Source organism: Vombatus ursinus, unplaced genomic scaffold (genome assembly GCF_900497805.2).
Source record: "Vombatus ursinus unplaced genomic scaffold, bare-nosed wombat genome assembly UNPS02009835.1, whole genome shotgun sequence".
In the NCBI taxonomy this organism is placed as follows: domain Eukaryota; kingdom Metazoa; phylum Chordata; class Mammalia; order Diprotodontia; family Vombatidae; genus Vombatus; species Vombatus ursinus.
This window is the reverse complement of record NW_020949613.1, coordinates 21,148,059-21,165,949: the sequence shown is the minus strand read 5'-3', so window position 1 is coordinate 21,165,949 and position 17,891 is coordinate 21,148,059. Positions and strand designations below refer to the sequence as shown.

General features: G+C 37.8%; 1 protein-coding gene across 2 annotated transcripts in view; it reads right to left on the bottom strand.

Annotated features, from left to right (window-relative positions):
• Positions 1-9,105: 9,105 nt before the first annotated feature.
• The window catches only part of RIMS1 (regulating synaptic membrane exocytosis 1), a 695,579-nt gene continuing 686,793 nt past the window's right edge, over positions 9,106-17,891 (bottom strand). For both annotated transcript variants that reach the window (XM_027852913.1, XM_027852914.1), the window contains 3 exons: positions 15,283-15,384; positions 14,749-14,888; positions 9,106-11,639 (listed from right to left, as the gene is read on the bottom strand). In XM_027852913.1, the coding sequence (XP_027708714.1) occupies positions 11,421-11,639; positions 14,749-14,888; positions 15,283-15,384 (461 nt within the window). In that variant the 3' untranslated portion in view covers positions 9,106-11,420. The remainder of the gene's footprint in view (positions 11,640-14,748; positions 14,889-15,282; positions 15,385-17,891) is intronic.

Sequence of the window (17,891 nt, the reverse complement as noted above, 5' to 3'; positions counted from 1 at the left end):
TTGTAGGATTATGGTTTTTAATCAATTCTGCTATCCACTTCTGTTTTATGGAAGAATTCATCCCATTCACATTCACAGTTATGATTACTATCTGTGTCTTTCTTTCCATCCTATTTCCTCCCTGTTTATGCTTTTCTTTCTCTTTTCTCCTTTTCCCTCCTCACTAGTGTTTTGCTTTTGACCACCACCTCCCTCAGTCCAACCTCCCTTTTATTAGCCCCCTCCCTTTTCTTCCCCTTTACCCTTACTACCTCTTCCCTCCTTTCTCTCTCCCCTCCCTTTTCTTTTGCCTCCTACTGCCCATAGGGCAAGTTAGATTTCTATATCTAACTGATCATGTTATTCCCTCCTTGAGCCAAATCTGATGAGAGTAAGGTTCAAACAATGCTTATTTCCCTCCCTTCTTTCCCTCTACTGTAACAGGTTTTTGTGCCTTTTCCCTTAATGTAATTTACCCTTGTCTGCCTCCTCCTTCCCTTTTCTCCCAGTACAACCCCTTAATTAGATCAGACTAATCCACTTACTTAGATCCATTTAAACTTTTTAATTTGATTTTTTTTATTATTGCATTTAAGTCCACTTATACCCATCCCCTCTGTCTATGTATACCCCTTTAAAATGCTATAATAACAATACAGTTCTTAGGAGTTACAAGTGTCATCTTCCCTTGTAGGGATGTTAACAGTTTGCCCTTTTTAACAACATGTTGTATTTTTCTGCCCTGTTTACCTTTTTATGTCTCTCTTGAATCTTGTATTTGAAGATCAAATTTTCTGTTGAGCTCTGGTCTTTTCATCAGGAAGGTGTGGAAGTCCCCTATTTCATTGAATGTACATCTCTTTCCCTGAAAGATTATGCTCATTTTCACTGGGTAGTTGATCCTTGGTTATAATCCTAGCTCCTTTGCCTTATAGAATATCATATTCCACTCCCTACAATCTTGTAATGTGGAAGCTGCAATATCCTGCACAATCCTGTCTGTGGTTCTATAATATTTAAATTGTTTTTTTTTTCTGGCTACTTGCAGTATTTTATCTTTGACCTGGTAATTTTGGAATTTGCTTGCTATATTCCTTGATGTTTTCAATTTGGGATCTCTTTCAAGAGGTGATCTTTGGATTCTTTCTATGGCTATTTTACCCTCTGGTTCTAGGACCTCAGGGCAGTTTTCCTTGATAAATTCCTGAAAGATGCTGTCCAGACTCTTTTTTTTCATTGTAATTTTTCAAGTAGACCAATAATTTTTAAATTGTCTCTCCCGGATCGATTTTCCAGGTCAGTTGCTTTACCAATGAGTCATTTTATGTTTTCATTTATTTTTTCATTCTTTTGTTTCTATTTGACTGATTCTTGCTCTCTCATAGAGTCATTAGCTTCCACTTGCCCAATTCTAATTTTTAACAAATTGCTTTCTTCTGTTAGATTTTGTACCTCTTCTTCCATTTGGCCCATTTTTTATTTTTTAGGAGTTCTTCTTCTCTGTGAATTTTTGTGTCTCCTTTTCCATTTGGCCAATTCTGCTTTCTAAGGAGTTGTTTTCTTCAGGGTACTTTTTTTTTTTTTGGTTAGGCAATGGGTTTAAGTGACTTGCCCAGGGGTCACACAGCTAGTAAGTGTTATGTGTCTGAGGCCAGATTGGAACTCAAGTTGTCTTGAATCCAGGGCCAGTGCTCTATTCACTGTGCCACCTAGCTGCCCCTCGTCAGTGTACTTTTTTTCCAGTTGGTCAATTGTATTTTTTAAGGACTTGTTTTCTATAGTTAATTTTTGTCCTTCCTTTTCCAAGCTATTGACTCTCTCTTGCATGCCTCTCATTTCTCTTCCCAATTTTTCTTCTACCTCTCTTATTTGACTTTTAAAATTCTTCTTGAGCTCTTCCAAGAAAGCTTTTTGGGCTTCAGACCAGTTCATATTGCATTTTGAGGTTTCAGATGTGGGCTTGTTGGCAATGTTATTCTCTTTGGAATTTCTGCTTTTATCTTCATTGTCCCCATAATAATCTAATCTAATCTAATAATAATCCCCATAATACCATAAGAATCTATGGTATGTTTCTTTTTGCTCATGATGTTTGCTTATTTCCTGGCCTTTAAAAAAATTGAGCTCTCCTGCTGGGGAGCAGAGGGCACTGACCCAGGCTTCTTATGCTGAGGCCTGGTCACTGGCTTTGTGTGCTGGGGCCTCAGATGCTGGTAGTTGGAGGCTGTAGGGTTCTGGCAGCTTACCTGGTGTTGGGCTAGAATCAGTAACTCTGGAGCTCTAAGGGTAGGGGTAGAGAATCTGGTCCCTGTAGGACATCTGCTCACCTGGACCTTTTGCTCCTTTCTTTGGCTCCTTGCAGATGGAAGTTTCACTGCTGCAGGATGTTTCTCTGCCTGGAGTTTTTCCTCTTGCAGTAGTGCTTCCTAGAGTTTTTCTGAGGCACCAGGAGACTTGGCTGCCAGAGAATGCTGTGGCACAAGGTGGTTCTCCAAGCTGGTTTCCACTGGTTCTCCTGTCTGTACTGAGGCACTCAGGGGTCCTGGTGTTGGTGCTTGCCTGCTCCACCATGTGGGGTTCAGCATCTCCCCCTGGTATGTGGAGGTAGGGCTTTCCTCTAGCTTGCTGAGATGTTTCCCATTCTGTACTGCTCCCCCTCCCCCAGGGCAAGAGGGACCTTTCCTCTTAATCCTTTAAGCTTCCTGGGCTACAGGACTGCTGCACCCTGTCTTTCTGCTGGTTCAGCTGTTCTAAGGTTTTTCTTGGGGTGATATTTTCTGAGCTTTCAGAGGTTAATAAGGGAAGGTGAGAACTTTTTTTTTTTTTTTTTTTGGTGAGGCAGTTGGGGTTAAGTGACTTGCCCAAAGTCACACAGCTAGTGAGTGTTTTGTGTCTGAGGCTGGATTTGAACTCAGGTCCTCCTGACCCCAGGGCCAGTGCTCTATCCAGTGTACCACCAAGCTACACTAAACTATGATTTTTTGTTTTGTTTTGCTTTTTGTTAGGCAATGGGGTTAAGTGACTTGCCCAGGGTCACATAGCTAGTTAGCATCAAGTGTCTATGACTGGATTTGAACTCAAGTCCTCCTGACTCCAAAGCTGGTGCTCTATCCACTGCGCCATCTAGCTGCCCCCGAGATCAACTTACATCTTACTCCAACATCTTGGCTCCCAGAAGTAGCCAATAGTCATTTCTTAAGCATCTTCTGTGGGCAAGGCTCTAAGGATATAAAGGTTGAAGTATGACAAAGTCCTTGTCCTCAAATACTATAATTCTGGAAGTGCAAAGAAATTATAGGAAGTGTGCACAGATAAACATAAGATAAGATCTGATGGTGACAAAGGAAATATTGAGACAAAGAACTGTAGGAAAATTTGAGGAGGAAGTGAACAACTACAGGTGTGGAAAAAAATCTTCATGATGGAATAAGTACCTAAGCTATACCTTGAATATGAAGCTTTTGGAAAGCAAGGATGAAAATAAAAAAGCGCGCGCCTATGCATACATGCATGCAGAATTTGGACACCTACTCCACTTAATATTTCCATCTAATTCCACCTAATATTCTGCCTAATATTTAGTTGGAATGTTTAGTACTGAGTAGGAGTGTTTAGGAAGGAGATTCCATTTTCCAGAACAGTGGACTTTTCTGAGTCTGGTCATGGACTTTTACTCTAGAGAGATATAAGTGAGCCAGCTTCCCTTTGCCTTTTTTCATGTAGAATATGATGCATTCACATGTTTGTATCCCCTGTACTTAGCACAATGTCTGGTATATAGTAAAAAACTTATTAAAAGTTTAGGTCTCTGTCTCTCTCTGTCTTTCTCATCTACTATTTGAATTTATCTTGCTAGGTGTCTTTCTCTAGCATTGATTTATATGATGGATCTGTCTTCCACAAATCTCCCCCCATTCCAATTCATCTTCCATTCAGTTACCAAAGTGACTTTCCTAAAGTGCTGTCCACCTATGTCACACCCCCATTCCAGTAGTTCAATATCTCCTTCAGGATCAAATGCAAAATACTTTGTCATTCAAAGTCTTCCTAACTTACACCTCTCCTACCTTTCCAATCTAATACTTCATTCCCTGCCACACTCTCTTCAATTCAGTGACACTGGCTTCCTTGATGTTTAATGAATAAAATAGCCATCTCTGGATTCCAGGCATTTTAACTGGCTCTCCTGCATGCCTTGGAATGCTTTCCCTCCTTGTCTCTACTCTACTTGTCATGCTTCAACCTTTATATCCTTAAGGCTTTGCCCATAGAGAATGCTTAAGAAATTCCTGTTGTTTGAATTAATAAAATTAGAAGCCCTGTTGGCTTCCTTCAAGTCCTAACTAAAATGTCACCTTTTACAGAAAGCCTTTCCAAGCTCCTCTTAATTCTAGCATCTTCTCTCTGTTAATTATATCAAATTTATCCTGTAAATAGCTTATTTGTATTTAATTATTTGTTTTTCCCCTCATTGCATTGTGAGCTCTTTGAGGCCAGGGCCTATTTTCTGTCTCTTTCTTGTATTTTCAGAGCTTAGTACAGGGACTGGCAAATAGTAGGCACTTAATAAATGTTTTTTGTCTAAATGACTGACCTATAACTAGCACATCCATTCTCATCTCTCTCTGTCTCTGTCTCTGTCTCTGATCTCCCTCTCTACTTTACATGTATATTTATCTCTATCCATTTATTTATTGTACAATTGTACAGGAGCCTATATCCAGAAGCTAAGGTCTCTTTTAGAAATAAAAATCCTATAAAATGACATCTTTTTGATGTTAGAGGCTAACAAGTTAAAGGAAATGCTTCACAAAGTGGTTTTCCCATGATATTTGGAAATCCTATTTATTTATTTATTAAAATTTCCTAACACTTTTTTATTTCCTTTCAACCCCTAGGTTGGGTTGTTTATTTTATTAGGTTAATTAATATTATGTTTATTAATTAGTTTATGTTAATATAAAAAGTATTAATAATATTAATAGGTTAATGTTTGTTCTGAGCTCTCCCTTTGAGATGGAGACCTCCATGTAGAACCCCTCAGGAACCTGCTTCTGGGGGAATATATTCTGTGGGCCCCTACCTGTCCCATATAGAACTGGAGAAGCAAGTGGAGAGCTAATCCAGAGTACCATTCTGAATCGGGGGACAGGGATTACGCTCAAAATGTGTTCTACCTATTTGTTGGGGATGGCAAATATTTCAAACAGAGGGGAAGAATGCAACCTGGTTTTGATCCATGTCTGGATCACCTAAGATGGAGGCACCCATGTGGAAGCAGAGACCTACTTCTGGTGTCTTCTAAAAGCAGGACCTTGCTATCTCCCATATGAGTGCCTCCTCTTAGGGGGATCTGTACATGCTCCAAAGCTAAGGTACATAGGTAGGTATTGTCTTCCCAGTGAAAATGCTTGCTTCTTGAGGGTAGGAACTTTTTCCATTTTGTCTGTTTATTTCCAGTGTCTGCAAGATGTTAGGCTAGGGATAGGGACTGCATCTGTGATTTCATTGGTATAGGGTACTCCCAAGTGAGGAAACTACTTTGTGGACCTTTTCTGCAATTTATAGACTTGCTTAGAAGAAGATAAGTGACTTGGTCAGGGTCCCACAGCTAATGTATGTCAGAGACAGGCTTAAATACTGGTCTTTCTGGTTCAGAGCCCAGCTCTATATCCATTACACCAGGTTGCCTCTCTGTGGTATTTAAAGGTCTTTTAATTGATTGGTAGTCAGAAAAAAGATTGGGGGTGGAACTGTCTATTGCAGGCCTGCTTTGAGAGTTCCTTTCTTCACACTCTTACTTAAGTCATCTTTGTTTCTTGATTCCTGAAGAGATTAGATCTGGAGGTGGAAGGAACTTCACTGGTCACTTAGTTCTATGTCTTTATTTTAAATATCGTAGGATTATAGATTTAGTGCAGGAAGATAGTAGATATCATCTAGTCTGACTCTCCTGGCTTTTTTTTTTGTTTTTTTGTTTTTAGAGGGGGAAACTGAGGCCCCACCCAGGTGGGGTGAATAATTCAGTTAATTGACTCTTTTGGTGATTTAGATTCTTAGACTTTAGTATTTCACTTTCTATTGGCTTATTCTTTTTTTTTTTTAAAATTTGAATGTTCTTCCATCACACATTTATTGTCCAAGGTCACACTGGTGTAAAACTGGAATTTGAATGCTGGACCTATAATTGACCAACTAAGTATCATCTCCAATGTACTAATGCAAATCCATTAAGTCAAGTGAAATGTAGAGCAGATACCATTTCTTCCAGGATCTAACGCAAAATTCACCATGAAAATGAATTTATATTGGGCTAGCTGCTGCCTCCCAAATGATGGATGTGATTTCTATGACTTGTTCATAGACCTGGAACTGCAAGGGAGGTCATCAAGTCCAACTCTCATTTTACAGAAGAGGAAACTCTTGCTAGAAGCTTCTACAAACGTTTTGTTTCTGGTTTTCCTGAGCTTAAGTCTGTTTGTTCTATGGTAGGAAACTAAACAAAATCAACTATGGCAAAGGCTTCCATCGCCCCCCCCCCCAAAGTTCCTGATAAATTTGTCAATTAACTGCTTAAAAATTAATTTAATTATGTCCTCAGTGAATTATCCAATTACCCACTATTAGCAGCTGGAAATAATCAGAAGAAGAAGGGGGAGACTTTATGCTATTGTGTAAAGAATGTTGACCTTGGCATTAAGGAGATTTGGATCCAAGTTTGCTTCTGTCCCATACTGTCTATGTGACTATGGGCAAATCACTTAACTTCTCAGGCAACTCTAATACTCTACATGACAGAAATAACTACAGTGGTGGAGTTTATCCCTGGGAGCAGCCAACCCTGATGAAATTACAGGTATAGGAGAAGAAAGAAGAATAAAAAAAACCCCAGAAATTTGCTAGATCTTTAGTGCCAGGAGAGACAAATTGAAGCTAAAATTACTTTTTTTTTAATTGTCCTGGAAGCTAGGTGGCTTGGTAGATATATTGATGGGCTTAGAGTCAGGAGTTTAAATCTTACCTCAGATAAATTACCAGTTGTATGATCCTGGGCAAGTCATTTACTTTTTTCAACCACAGTTTCCTTATACATAGGAAAGATAGCTACCTTGAAGGGTTATTGTGACTACCAAATCAGATAATATACATAAAGCACTTTGTAAACCTTAATGGTATGTATATACACACACACACACACACACACACACACACACACAATTGTATTATGTATTATACATGTATTATATGTATTATATATACCATTATATATAATCTTACTAAGATTATGTGTGTATACATGCACACACAAGCATATATATGTGTGTGTATATATATATATATGTATATATATACATATAATATAGATACCACTGAGGTTTACAAGGTGCTGTAGAAAGACAGCAGACAGATAGATAAACTATTCCACTGGCCCTGCCATGTTTTGCCCCAAAATGGAATTCCTAATAGCTTCATCCCATTTTAATTAAGTACTTGGTGCTTGATTCAGTGTTACATAGAAAACCAAATAAAATAAAAGAAAACTGGGTAATTGAAAAAATGAACAATTCGGCCAATTGACTCTTTTGGTGATTGAGAATCTTGGCCTTTGGTATTTTACTTTCTATTGTTTATTCTTTTTTTTAAAATTGGATATTCTTCCATCACATGTTTATTTCTCATAAGCTAGCCAGTTGTGATCATAGGTGGGTTTTTGTTATTGTTGTTATTTACAGCATGATATAGCATCATATAGAATTGGTGCTCAATGTAGGCTTTTCAGTCATACTAGTGACAGGTATAAAAACACTGGTGATTTGTATATATATATGTGTGCAGGTAGATAGCATTATTTTGGTGAAGAAAGCTACATTAAAGAAAGTAAATGTGTGGGGCAGCTAGGTGGTACAGTGGATAGAGCACCGCTCCATGATTCAGGAGGACCTGAGCTCAAATCTGCTCTCAGACACATAACACTTACTAGCTGGGTGACCCTGGGCAAGTCACTTAACCCCATTGCCTAACCAAAAAAAAAAAAAAGTAAATGTACATTTCTTGAAGGAGGCAGTATTATACATAGGAGAAACAGTAGTGACTAGGGAGTCCAAGGACCCAAGTTCAAATCCCACTTCTGACTTCTGTTCCTGTGTGACCTAGAGACAGTCATATAAGCTCCCTGTGTCTCAGGTTTCTTGTGTGTAAAATTAAAAGGTTGGGCTAGATCACCTCTGAAGTTCCTTCCAGCTCTGGACCAGTCATCCTGTGAGGGAAGGAAATGCTTTTTTTCTTTGCTTTTGTTTCATTATGTTTTGTTTCATTTTTGGCTTAGAGAACGTTTCATTTTTGCAAAATGTAGCCTTTTAATTTATTTTTCCAAAATGCAAACGAAAGATAGTGTTGCTCTTCATCTTGTTTATACAGTCGGCATCTTGCACACAGGAGGCATTTAAATCTTTGTTGTTCTTGTTGTTCATAGGATCGTGGATTTGGAACTAGAAGGGGTCACAAAGGCCTTATAATTGTACCCCTTCTGTCTGTCAGTCAACAAGCATTTGTTAAGGGCTTCCTATAGATTATGCATTTTGCTCACCACATAAATGACAAAACTGAGGCCAAAAATTTTGAATTGCCCGAGGTTATGAGGTCAGATTCTACTCAAGTACTCTGACTTCAAAGTCCTTTCCATTGTACCATGGGTAGTCAGTTGTACTCTACATATATTATACTTAAAGGATGATCATGTGATCACCTGTGTTTGTATATACATTTATTCCCTAATATTCTGTTGAAAATGGTTTGGCAAACAAACACCCCCTACTTTTGATATGCCAGCTTTCTCTATGCAAGATGTGTTGCAAAATCTGTCACTGTTTCAGAAGGACAGGATGGAAAGAGAACCAGATGCTTTGAAGACAGCCTCCAGATTTCAATATTCAATGCCTTATATCCACAAGATTCAATATTATGACTTTTCATATAACTAGAAATTCTTTGGCAATTGGACAACTGGGTCATCTCTTTTATTATTAGCACACTCAAACAGCAGTAGAAAAACAACCTTCCATTTGTTTCTTACTGAGATTTATTGTTTTGAATAATGCCACTTTTCAGAAGTGTACTCATGTGCTCACTTAGACAGGCTGACAAAGTGAAAACTTGTACGTGAGGTTATGTACCCTTTGGGCCATTCTTTAAGACATATTTAGTGCAGTGACAAGTCAAGTTAGACATCAAGAACAGAGAACAAAGCCCAGTCTCTCTCGTTCCCATGATCCAGCTCCCGCTCTCCACCACAGGACCTGCAATGGCAATCTGGCAAAACATAGAACACAGATGGCTACCAACTGACGTGAAAAGTAAATTTTATTAAACATGTTTACATAACATGAGTTGGAAGTTCATTTAAAAGCACAGGGGAGTGTTAAGACAAGTGGTCAAAATAGAAAGATACTACCCAATTGTTCTTAGTCAATTGTTGGCCACTAAGACAGAACGGACTCTAGTAATAGTGCACCAATGCTCCAGCTTTTCTTGCTCAGCAGGTCGAGCTTTAGTCAATCTGTGCCCGACGGAATGGTGGGCAGAGAAGTCTGACATGTTAAATAATAATTAATAATTCACTCGGTGCAGGCAGTATGTCTAATGGATTAAAAACTAGTGTGTACACAATTTCTACATGTGTTACAGCCCCACAGTAGGAATCTACACCAAAATAATTTATAAGAACGTTTGGTCCGAACTACATCACGTTTTCCATAGGGTAGAAAATAAAGTCCATCTATAGACATTTTTTGCACCAGACTAACTGACCCAGTCTGGCTAAAACCTGCCAAATGTCTATAACAAAAATGGATGGCTTAGATTTCTTGGTTATTTCAGTATAGTAATTAACGAGCAAACTGTACAAGTACATGCAACATACAAGCCGGCCTACGTGGAGCTAACATACATTATTAAATTACCTTTTTGTTTCTTTACTTTTTTTTTTTAACAAAACATGCATGCAGCTTTGAAGAGTTCCAAGTCATGCTGCTCTATCTGTGTGATCACAAAATTGAATGGCCCATAAAAGGAAGGAAAAACCTATCAATGCACCTGCACAGTCTGCAGTTGGTAGCATATCACAAGGGAACGTCAAGGCCAAGAAAAAAATGAAGAAAATGCAAATTGGAATTGGACATTTTTTTCCTCAAAAAAGTAAGATATTTTGTGTTAAAAAATCAAGCTTTGTGCTTGCATCAATCTCAAAGAAATGTAAACTAAAATTGGATAAAAACATTAGTTAAGTGCAGAATATTTCAACTGGAATTCCCAGTGGAATATTGAGCAGCCCCTACCATGCTCTATCCAGGGCGGACAGGTGTGTCTGAAGGGAGACACAGCAGAGAAGCCTGGGTATAGCTGAAAGTGTCATATGCTTAATTCCATTTCTGGTCAACATTGTGGGACATCAAATGTATATTTCCTATACATGAATGTGATTATTCTCTCTTGGATATTTGAAAGAGAACTATTAACAAGGAGTGGTTTCAATGTTGGAAACTAAGATTAAGCTGTTGCAGTCCCCAGCCTTGGCTGCAGATAGGTTTCTTCAAAAGTCTTTCATGCAAAACATAGACTTTTTAAAAAAAAATTTATGCTTTGTCCAGAATGCAAAAAGAACAGTGGTACTTATCATGTTGGGAGGGAAACATTTTGGCCTCTTGGTTTGCTTTGGGTTTCTACACATAAGACTTTGAAGAGCTGATACTGGAGGGTTGGGGAGGGTAAGGGGTGGGGAGCATGAGACCCTTGACTGGTATCACTTTGCCTGGATGTTGCACACTTTGGGGCGGTGCTGACAGAGAGATTCTGCAGCCCTTTATTGGTGATCTGGGAAAAAAAGAAGGGAAGGGTCTCTATTAGTATGGTGAGGACTGTCACAACATGGTTGAAGAGAGGGTCACACAGCCAAAAACTAGAGGAAGTAACAAGTACAGAAAACACTGCTCAAACACCAGGGGAAATAACACTGCTTGAAGTCTGGGTAAGAATGTGAGAACGTGTATAACACAAGATTTTCCACAGAGTGAGGGCTTCCAGTTTGTTTAATTGTGTGTTTTTGTGTGGTGTGTGTGTGTGTGTGTATGTGTGTGTGCGCATGTGTGCATGTGAATTTTAAATCCCCCCTCCTTTTTTTTTTTTGTTAACAGTTAGAAGCATCAGTGACTCTCACTAGCGAATTGACTTTTTTTTTATTGTAATTTGATAGATGCCCTTGATCTGTCCTTTGAAGCCAGGTTTAAACAAACAATTCAGACATATTTTTTGGATAACTATTACAGGTAAAACAGAAGTTGATTGTCTGTCTCCAACAATGTTTTTGATCACATAATATCTAGTTCGGGTTATTATCCTGGATTGGTAGCGTTTTACTTAACTAGGATCCATTCTCTACAAGTTCACTATGATCGAATGCAGGGAGGCCCAGTTGAACTTTCCAGAGATGATTGGGAAGCCCTGCGAGTCAAGGGCGCCAGAGTTGGGTCCACTAGTGATGAAGGCGGGAACAATTTGTACCATCCTATTACCATGCTGGACAGATCAAGTTCCTCCAGAAGGATCTGTGCTACACCCATGAAACACTTATGATCCATTCGCCCATAATCCCCCCAGACGATCACCTGCAGAGAGATAGAATCATACACAAAGCATAGAATTAATACAATGTAAAATGCCACCTCTTTTCATGCTTTTGAGTTGGAAAGTAAGTTGAAGGAGAGCCACTATGGATGACAGAGAAAAGACTATCAAAGACTAAAAAATGGTGCTCAAGGGAGTTCTAGAAATTCTAATATGTAAATGATGACTTTCTTATTCATTTAGGGATTTTCCAAGGTCAATAAAAAAAAAAAACCTTATATTTCCTTGACAATAATTTTTCTAAGGGAAGGAACACATTAGTAAAATGTTTTTAAATTGATAAAACTGTGAGGTGTATCTGAACAAATCCATATTACTTGAATGATAATAGCTAACATTTTATAGACTTAAGGTTTGCATAACCCATTACATATATAATCTCATTTGTTCCTCCCCACAACCCTAGGATACAGCTACTTATTACTATCCCCATTTTACAGATAAGGAAATTGAGATCAAAAGAGATTAAATTATTTGCTCAGCATCATATTGCTAGTTAAGTGTTTGAAGCAGGATTTAAATTTAGGAAGACTCTAGACCCAGTGTTCTTTCTACTGCACCATCTGTTGTTATTGTTGTTCAGTAGTTTCAGTTGGGTCCAATTCTTTGTGACCCCATTTGGGATTTTCTTGCAAAGATACTGGAGTGGTTTGCCATTTCCTTCTCTATCTCATTTTTCAGATAAGGAAATGAGACAAACAGGGTTAAATGACCTGCCTAGGGTCACAGAGCTAGTCTGAGGCCAGATTTGAACTCAGTTTTTCCTTACTCCAGGGCCAATGCTCTATCTACTGTACCATCTAGTTGCCCACTGCACCATCTACCTGCTCCATATAGCTGAACAACAACAACAACAACAGCTAGCATTTATATGGTGCCTTATTATTTTCAATGCACTTTGAAAATATTATCTCATTTTATCTTCCTAATACTATCTAGGTGATAGGTGCTATTTCTGGTCCTATTTTCCGATGAGGGAATGGAGGCAGTCTGAGGTTAGCAGATTTTCCAAGGGTAACATTGCTAGTAAGTGTCTGGATTTAAACTCAGACTCTCCTGACTCCAGGAAGCTCCATATACTGTGTTACCTGACTGCCTCAATAATCGATTAATACTGAAATATTAGTGAGCTGATTGTTCATTTTCATAAACTGATAGGTATTGGAATTGGAGTGGGTCTCACAGATCATCCCATCTAAATTCCTTCCCGGTGGACAAATCCTCTTTATGAGATTCTGGATGAGTATTTGTTTGGCTGATTAGAAAATGTAAAGGAGTAGGCCACTCATTTTCTCATGAGATGATAGTCTACTGCATTTCTGGACAGCCTTAATTCCTAGAAACCTCTTTGTAATAACAATTCACCTTTATATAGCATGTTATAGTTTACAAACCACTTTCTTTCATCCCCATATTACAGATGAGGAAGTGGAGCTTCAAAGATGTAACTGAAATGTTGCTGGGCACACAACTGGCACAACCTTTATGAAACTTCCACCCATAGGTTCTAACACCTCTTTTTTACCCCAATCAATCAGTCATTACACATTCATTAAACCATGACATTGTGATAGGAAATTGAGGAGACAAAGACATAAATGCAACAACCCCTTTATTCACATAAAGGGTATATACCTTCTGCATGTATATGTACACACATATGTCTATACATATATGTGTGTGAATATATATATATATATACACACACACACACAAAATAAAAACAAAGTGATTTTGGGGGGAAAGCATAGCTGGGATCATCAGAAAAGACCTTGTAGGAGATGTCATTTATTTTTTCTCAGTTGAATTTTGAAGGAAACTAGAGATTCTTAGAGATGGCAGTAAGGAAGGTGTGCATTCCAGCCAAGGGTATGGAGACAGTGAGTAGAGTGCCATGTGTGAGGAACTGAAATGCCCATCTGGCTGGATTGTAGAGTAGGTAAAGGGGCTTAGAATATAATAAGGCTTGAAAAGGATAGTTTGGTGCCAGGTTGTGAAGTATTCTTAGGGTCAAACAGAGCAGTTTGCATTTAATCCTGGAGGTACAAAGTCACTAGAATGCATCATGCCAGAGATAAACATGCAGTTTGACCTGTACAGTAGATATATCATGTTGGCATCTGTGTACATAATGAATTGAAGAGGGAAGAGATTGAGGGAGGGAGAGTCATTAGGAGATTATTGTATTAACCTAGGCAACAAGTGATGAGGCCCTGAAGAAAGGGGATGGAAAGTAGCAGACCGATTTGAAAGACGTCGTTTTGGAGGTAGAAGCTTTGGCAACTGACTGACTATCAAGGTTGAGGAATTGAGGATGACTCCTATGTTGTAAACGTAGGTAACTAGAAGGGTGTTGGTGGTATTTACAGAAATAGGGATTTCAGAAAGTGGGATGAATTTGGAGAAAATAAAAGAAGTTCTATTTTGGACTTATTGAATTTGAGATGTCTATGACACTTCTAGTTTTAATGTCAAATTGACAGTTGGGAGGCATAGATCTAGAACTCAAAGAGATCTCAGAGGATATCGAGTTCAACCTGCCCATTTTTACAGATGAGAAAACTGAAGCCTAGTAGGGTTACTTGTCTATTATTATGCGGGTAATAAGCATCAGAAGCAACAACAACCATAGCTCATTATTCTTCCTCACAGAGTGTTGTGCTAGAAATTTTTATTTAGTTAGTTGTCTATCAAGCTAGAAAAGCTTTATGTATAGGCTTAGTAATGAACTGGCTTCATTAACTATACTTTCCCTCCTTCCTTTGTTTTTCCTTCTTGTAGACTGTTGGTTCATCTTTTATGAACTCACTTTAATTTCTGGGCATTTCAAGGGCTTATTCAATTATGTATTTAAGCAGTTGTATTGCTTTAGGACATTTAGGCACACATGTACTGTCTGTAATCTATTCATCTATCTATCTATCTATATCTATCTATCTATCTATCTATCATTTCTCCATATTTGGTGGGGGACAAGAAGTGAAATGTAGAAATGATCACTTTAGCCCTTGTTTTATTTCTGAATATATATATATATATATATATATATACATATATATATATATTTTAAAAAATCAAATGATTACTGACCTGAAGAACTTTACCCTGTGGACTTTCATCAAAAACCAGGGACTGTTGATACAAAGGATCAAGGGTTTTTCGGGCAATTCGTGTTTTCTTCTTTGCTATGCAGGCTCCGTTTTCCAAAAGATAGACTTTAACATATGGAGCTGTAGGAAAAGAGATTATTATGTGAGTGAATTAGCTCAAATGTCCTTTGAAGAATATGATTGTTTAGTGGTTAAGTATTTATTGAGACTACCATCTGTTTCATTACTTAAAAAAGCCACATATCAATGTAATTTCATATTCATAACAGATTGAAGTACATAGAAAAGCAAGCTTTGTAGGGCAAGACCCTTTTTCTATATGGGTGCAACATTGATCATGTACATAGATTTCAGCCCTCTTCCAAAAAAATAAATTATTAAATTACTAAATTTGATAATTAATAAATTTTATTTGTTTATTCCAAGCAGAATGTTCATTTTTGAATTTAACAAATATCTTCATTTATTGCACAGTGGTATTCACTTGTCTCAATGAATTAATACTTTTCCTTACCAGGTGTAGATTTGGAACCAGGTTTTTGAGTGAGGCTTCTTGCTCTGATGACTTCTACTTCTAATTGGCCCTTTTTATCCTCCATTCCAATCTGTATATCACCTGAAAAGGGAAAGAGTGATAAATACCATGGTTGTTGCCTCTTTTATTCTTTTTTTAAAAAACTTTTCTATCTACTCTATATAGCAATGTCCTATGATGCTATTTTAAAATTCATCCTTTCCTTAATTTGTCCTAGGTTGATATCTACTTTGATTTAGATAGTACAAAGGTAATGATATCGTGTTTATGAGCAGCACTTAATTCTGGAAACTTTGGAAAGACTCATCAAAAATTACATAGGCATAAAATCAAATGGGGTTCTGGCTAATACTGAGAGAGAGAAGGGACTGACTAACTAGCTGCATAATTTTCTTGCAGATAGTTTAGTATGTCCTACAATGATTGCTAATGCTGGAACTTGCTGTGAGGAATGGGCACAACTGGGGCTATGATTGCTTTTTACTTTGTTTGTTATCCTATTTTGAACTTAGTTTTACTCACTGGATTGAATGCTTCTTTTTTAATAGACTCAGTGAACTAAAAGATTTAAATGGTGCCAAAAGTTATTAATAATGTAGATAGCATGATGAAGAATCAGCAACTTCATAACAAGGGGAGAATAACTGATCTTACAAATTGGAAGGGACCTCAGTAACCATCTTATCTAACTCATTCTTGAAAAAGTATTCCTTCTCTGTACATAATCAATAAGTGGTCCTCTGTATATACTTGACAGGTGATCTTCTCTATATATTTTCTAAGTGGTTCTCTAGATTATGTGGAAAACCTTTAGTGAAGGGGAATTCATTACAATGATTGGGAAGGGTTTTTTTTCACTTTAAGCCTAAATTAACCTCACTGAGACTTCTACCATTGCATTACCCACTGGTTCTGCTCTCCAGAGACAGAGCAAATCTCTCTTGTATATGACAGCCATACAAATACTTGAAGACAGTTGCAATTGTTCCCCTTTCCCCCTAAATTTTCTCATCTCCAGGCTAAATGCCTCTAGTTTATTCCACTGATGCTCATATTTTATGGACCTGAAACCCTTCATGTTCCTATTTGCCTTCTTAGAAGTTCTTTAGCTTATTAGCATTCTTCTGAAAATGTGGCTCACAGAACAACATTATCATTGTGGTTTTATCAGGATAAATACAGTCAGACTATCACTTTACTCTTCTTGGAAGCTAAATCTCTCAAAACGTAGCCTAAGACTGCACTAGCTTAGCTTTCATGGTTTTCATTTTACACAATAGATTCATATTCAGCTTGGTGTCTCCCTAAATCCCAGATCTTCTCCAGATGAATATGTGTCTAGCAGTTGTTCAGAAATTTTTCAGTTGTATCCAATTCTGTGTGACCCTGTTTTTGTTTTTCTTGGCTAAGATACTAGAGTAGCTTGCCATTTCCTTCTCCAGCTTGTTTTACAGATGAGGAAACTCAGGAAAATAGAATTAAATCACTTGCCCAGGGTTACACAGCTAGTAAGTGTCTGAGGCCAGAATTGAACCCAGGAAGATGAGTCTTCCTGACTTCAAGCCCAGAATTCTATCTACTACATTAACCTAGCTGCCCTTGTCTAGCCATGGCTCCTTTATTTTTGACTTGTGATCTTAATTTTTTTAAATCCAAATTTAAGACTTCACATTTATCCTTCATAAGGGCAACTATGTGGCATAGTGGATAGAGCACTGAGCTTGGAATCAGGAAGACTCATCTTCATGATTTTAAATCTAGCCTCAGACACTTACTAACTGTGTGACCCTAAGCAAGTCACTTAACCCTGTTTGTCTCAGTTCTTCATCTGTAAAATTATATTAAATTTTTTAATCCAAATGTAAGATGTCACATTTGTCCTTCATAAATCACATCTTATTTGATCTGATTATGGTGTTTCAAGATCTTTTTGAATCCTCGATTCATCAACCATTGGGTTACCAATACTTCATTGATCCTATGTGAATACAAAACAGTGATGGGAAGGACATGAGAAGTAGTCTCACAAAGGTGGTGGTAGGATTTTTTTTTAAAGACTTGATTTCTTTCCTTCCCCTGTAAGCAAATTTCAAAGGTGTGAAGGTCTGATTATTCTGCTCACTTTGACACAATTGGTTTATCATCTCTCTGGCACTATAAACTATTGTTTTGCCTTCCCAACATAATATTTTTGGGGACTGGCATCCAGACCAGAATGACCAGGACCAACAGTGGCTTGCTGAGTCTGTACACATGTGCTTAATACAGATTTGATCATAAACTAACAAGAATTTTCGTCATTGAATTATACAGTCACACATTTTAAAGGTTAAATCATGGTTTTAGGATGTGATAGCAACTTTTTTGTTGCCTTAGTAATAAAAATGGAGGATATAATCTGGGTAGAAGGTTAAAGAGAGCCCTGACCTCAGTAATCAAATACTTTTCTTGATGGAGATTTTGACAGCTCCAAGAGAAAATACTATTTCTGGACTCAACAATCCCAAGTAGTACTGGAATATGCAAAATCTATGGTCATTGCACTTACTCCATACCCTTCTTGAAGGTATTTCCCTCTTATGTGATTT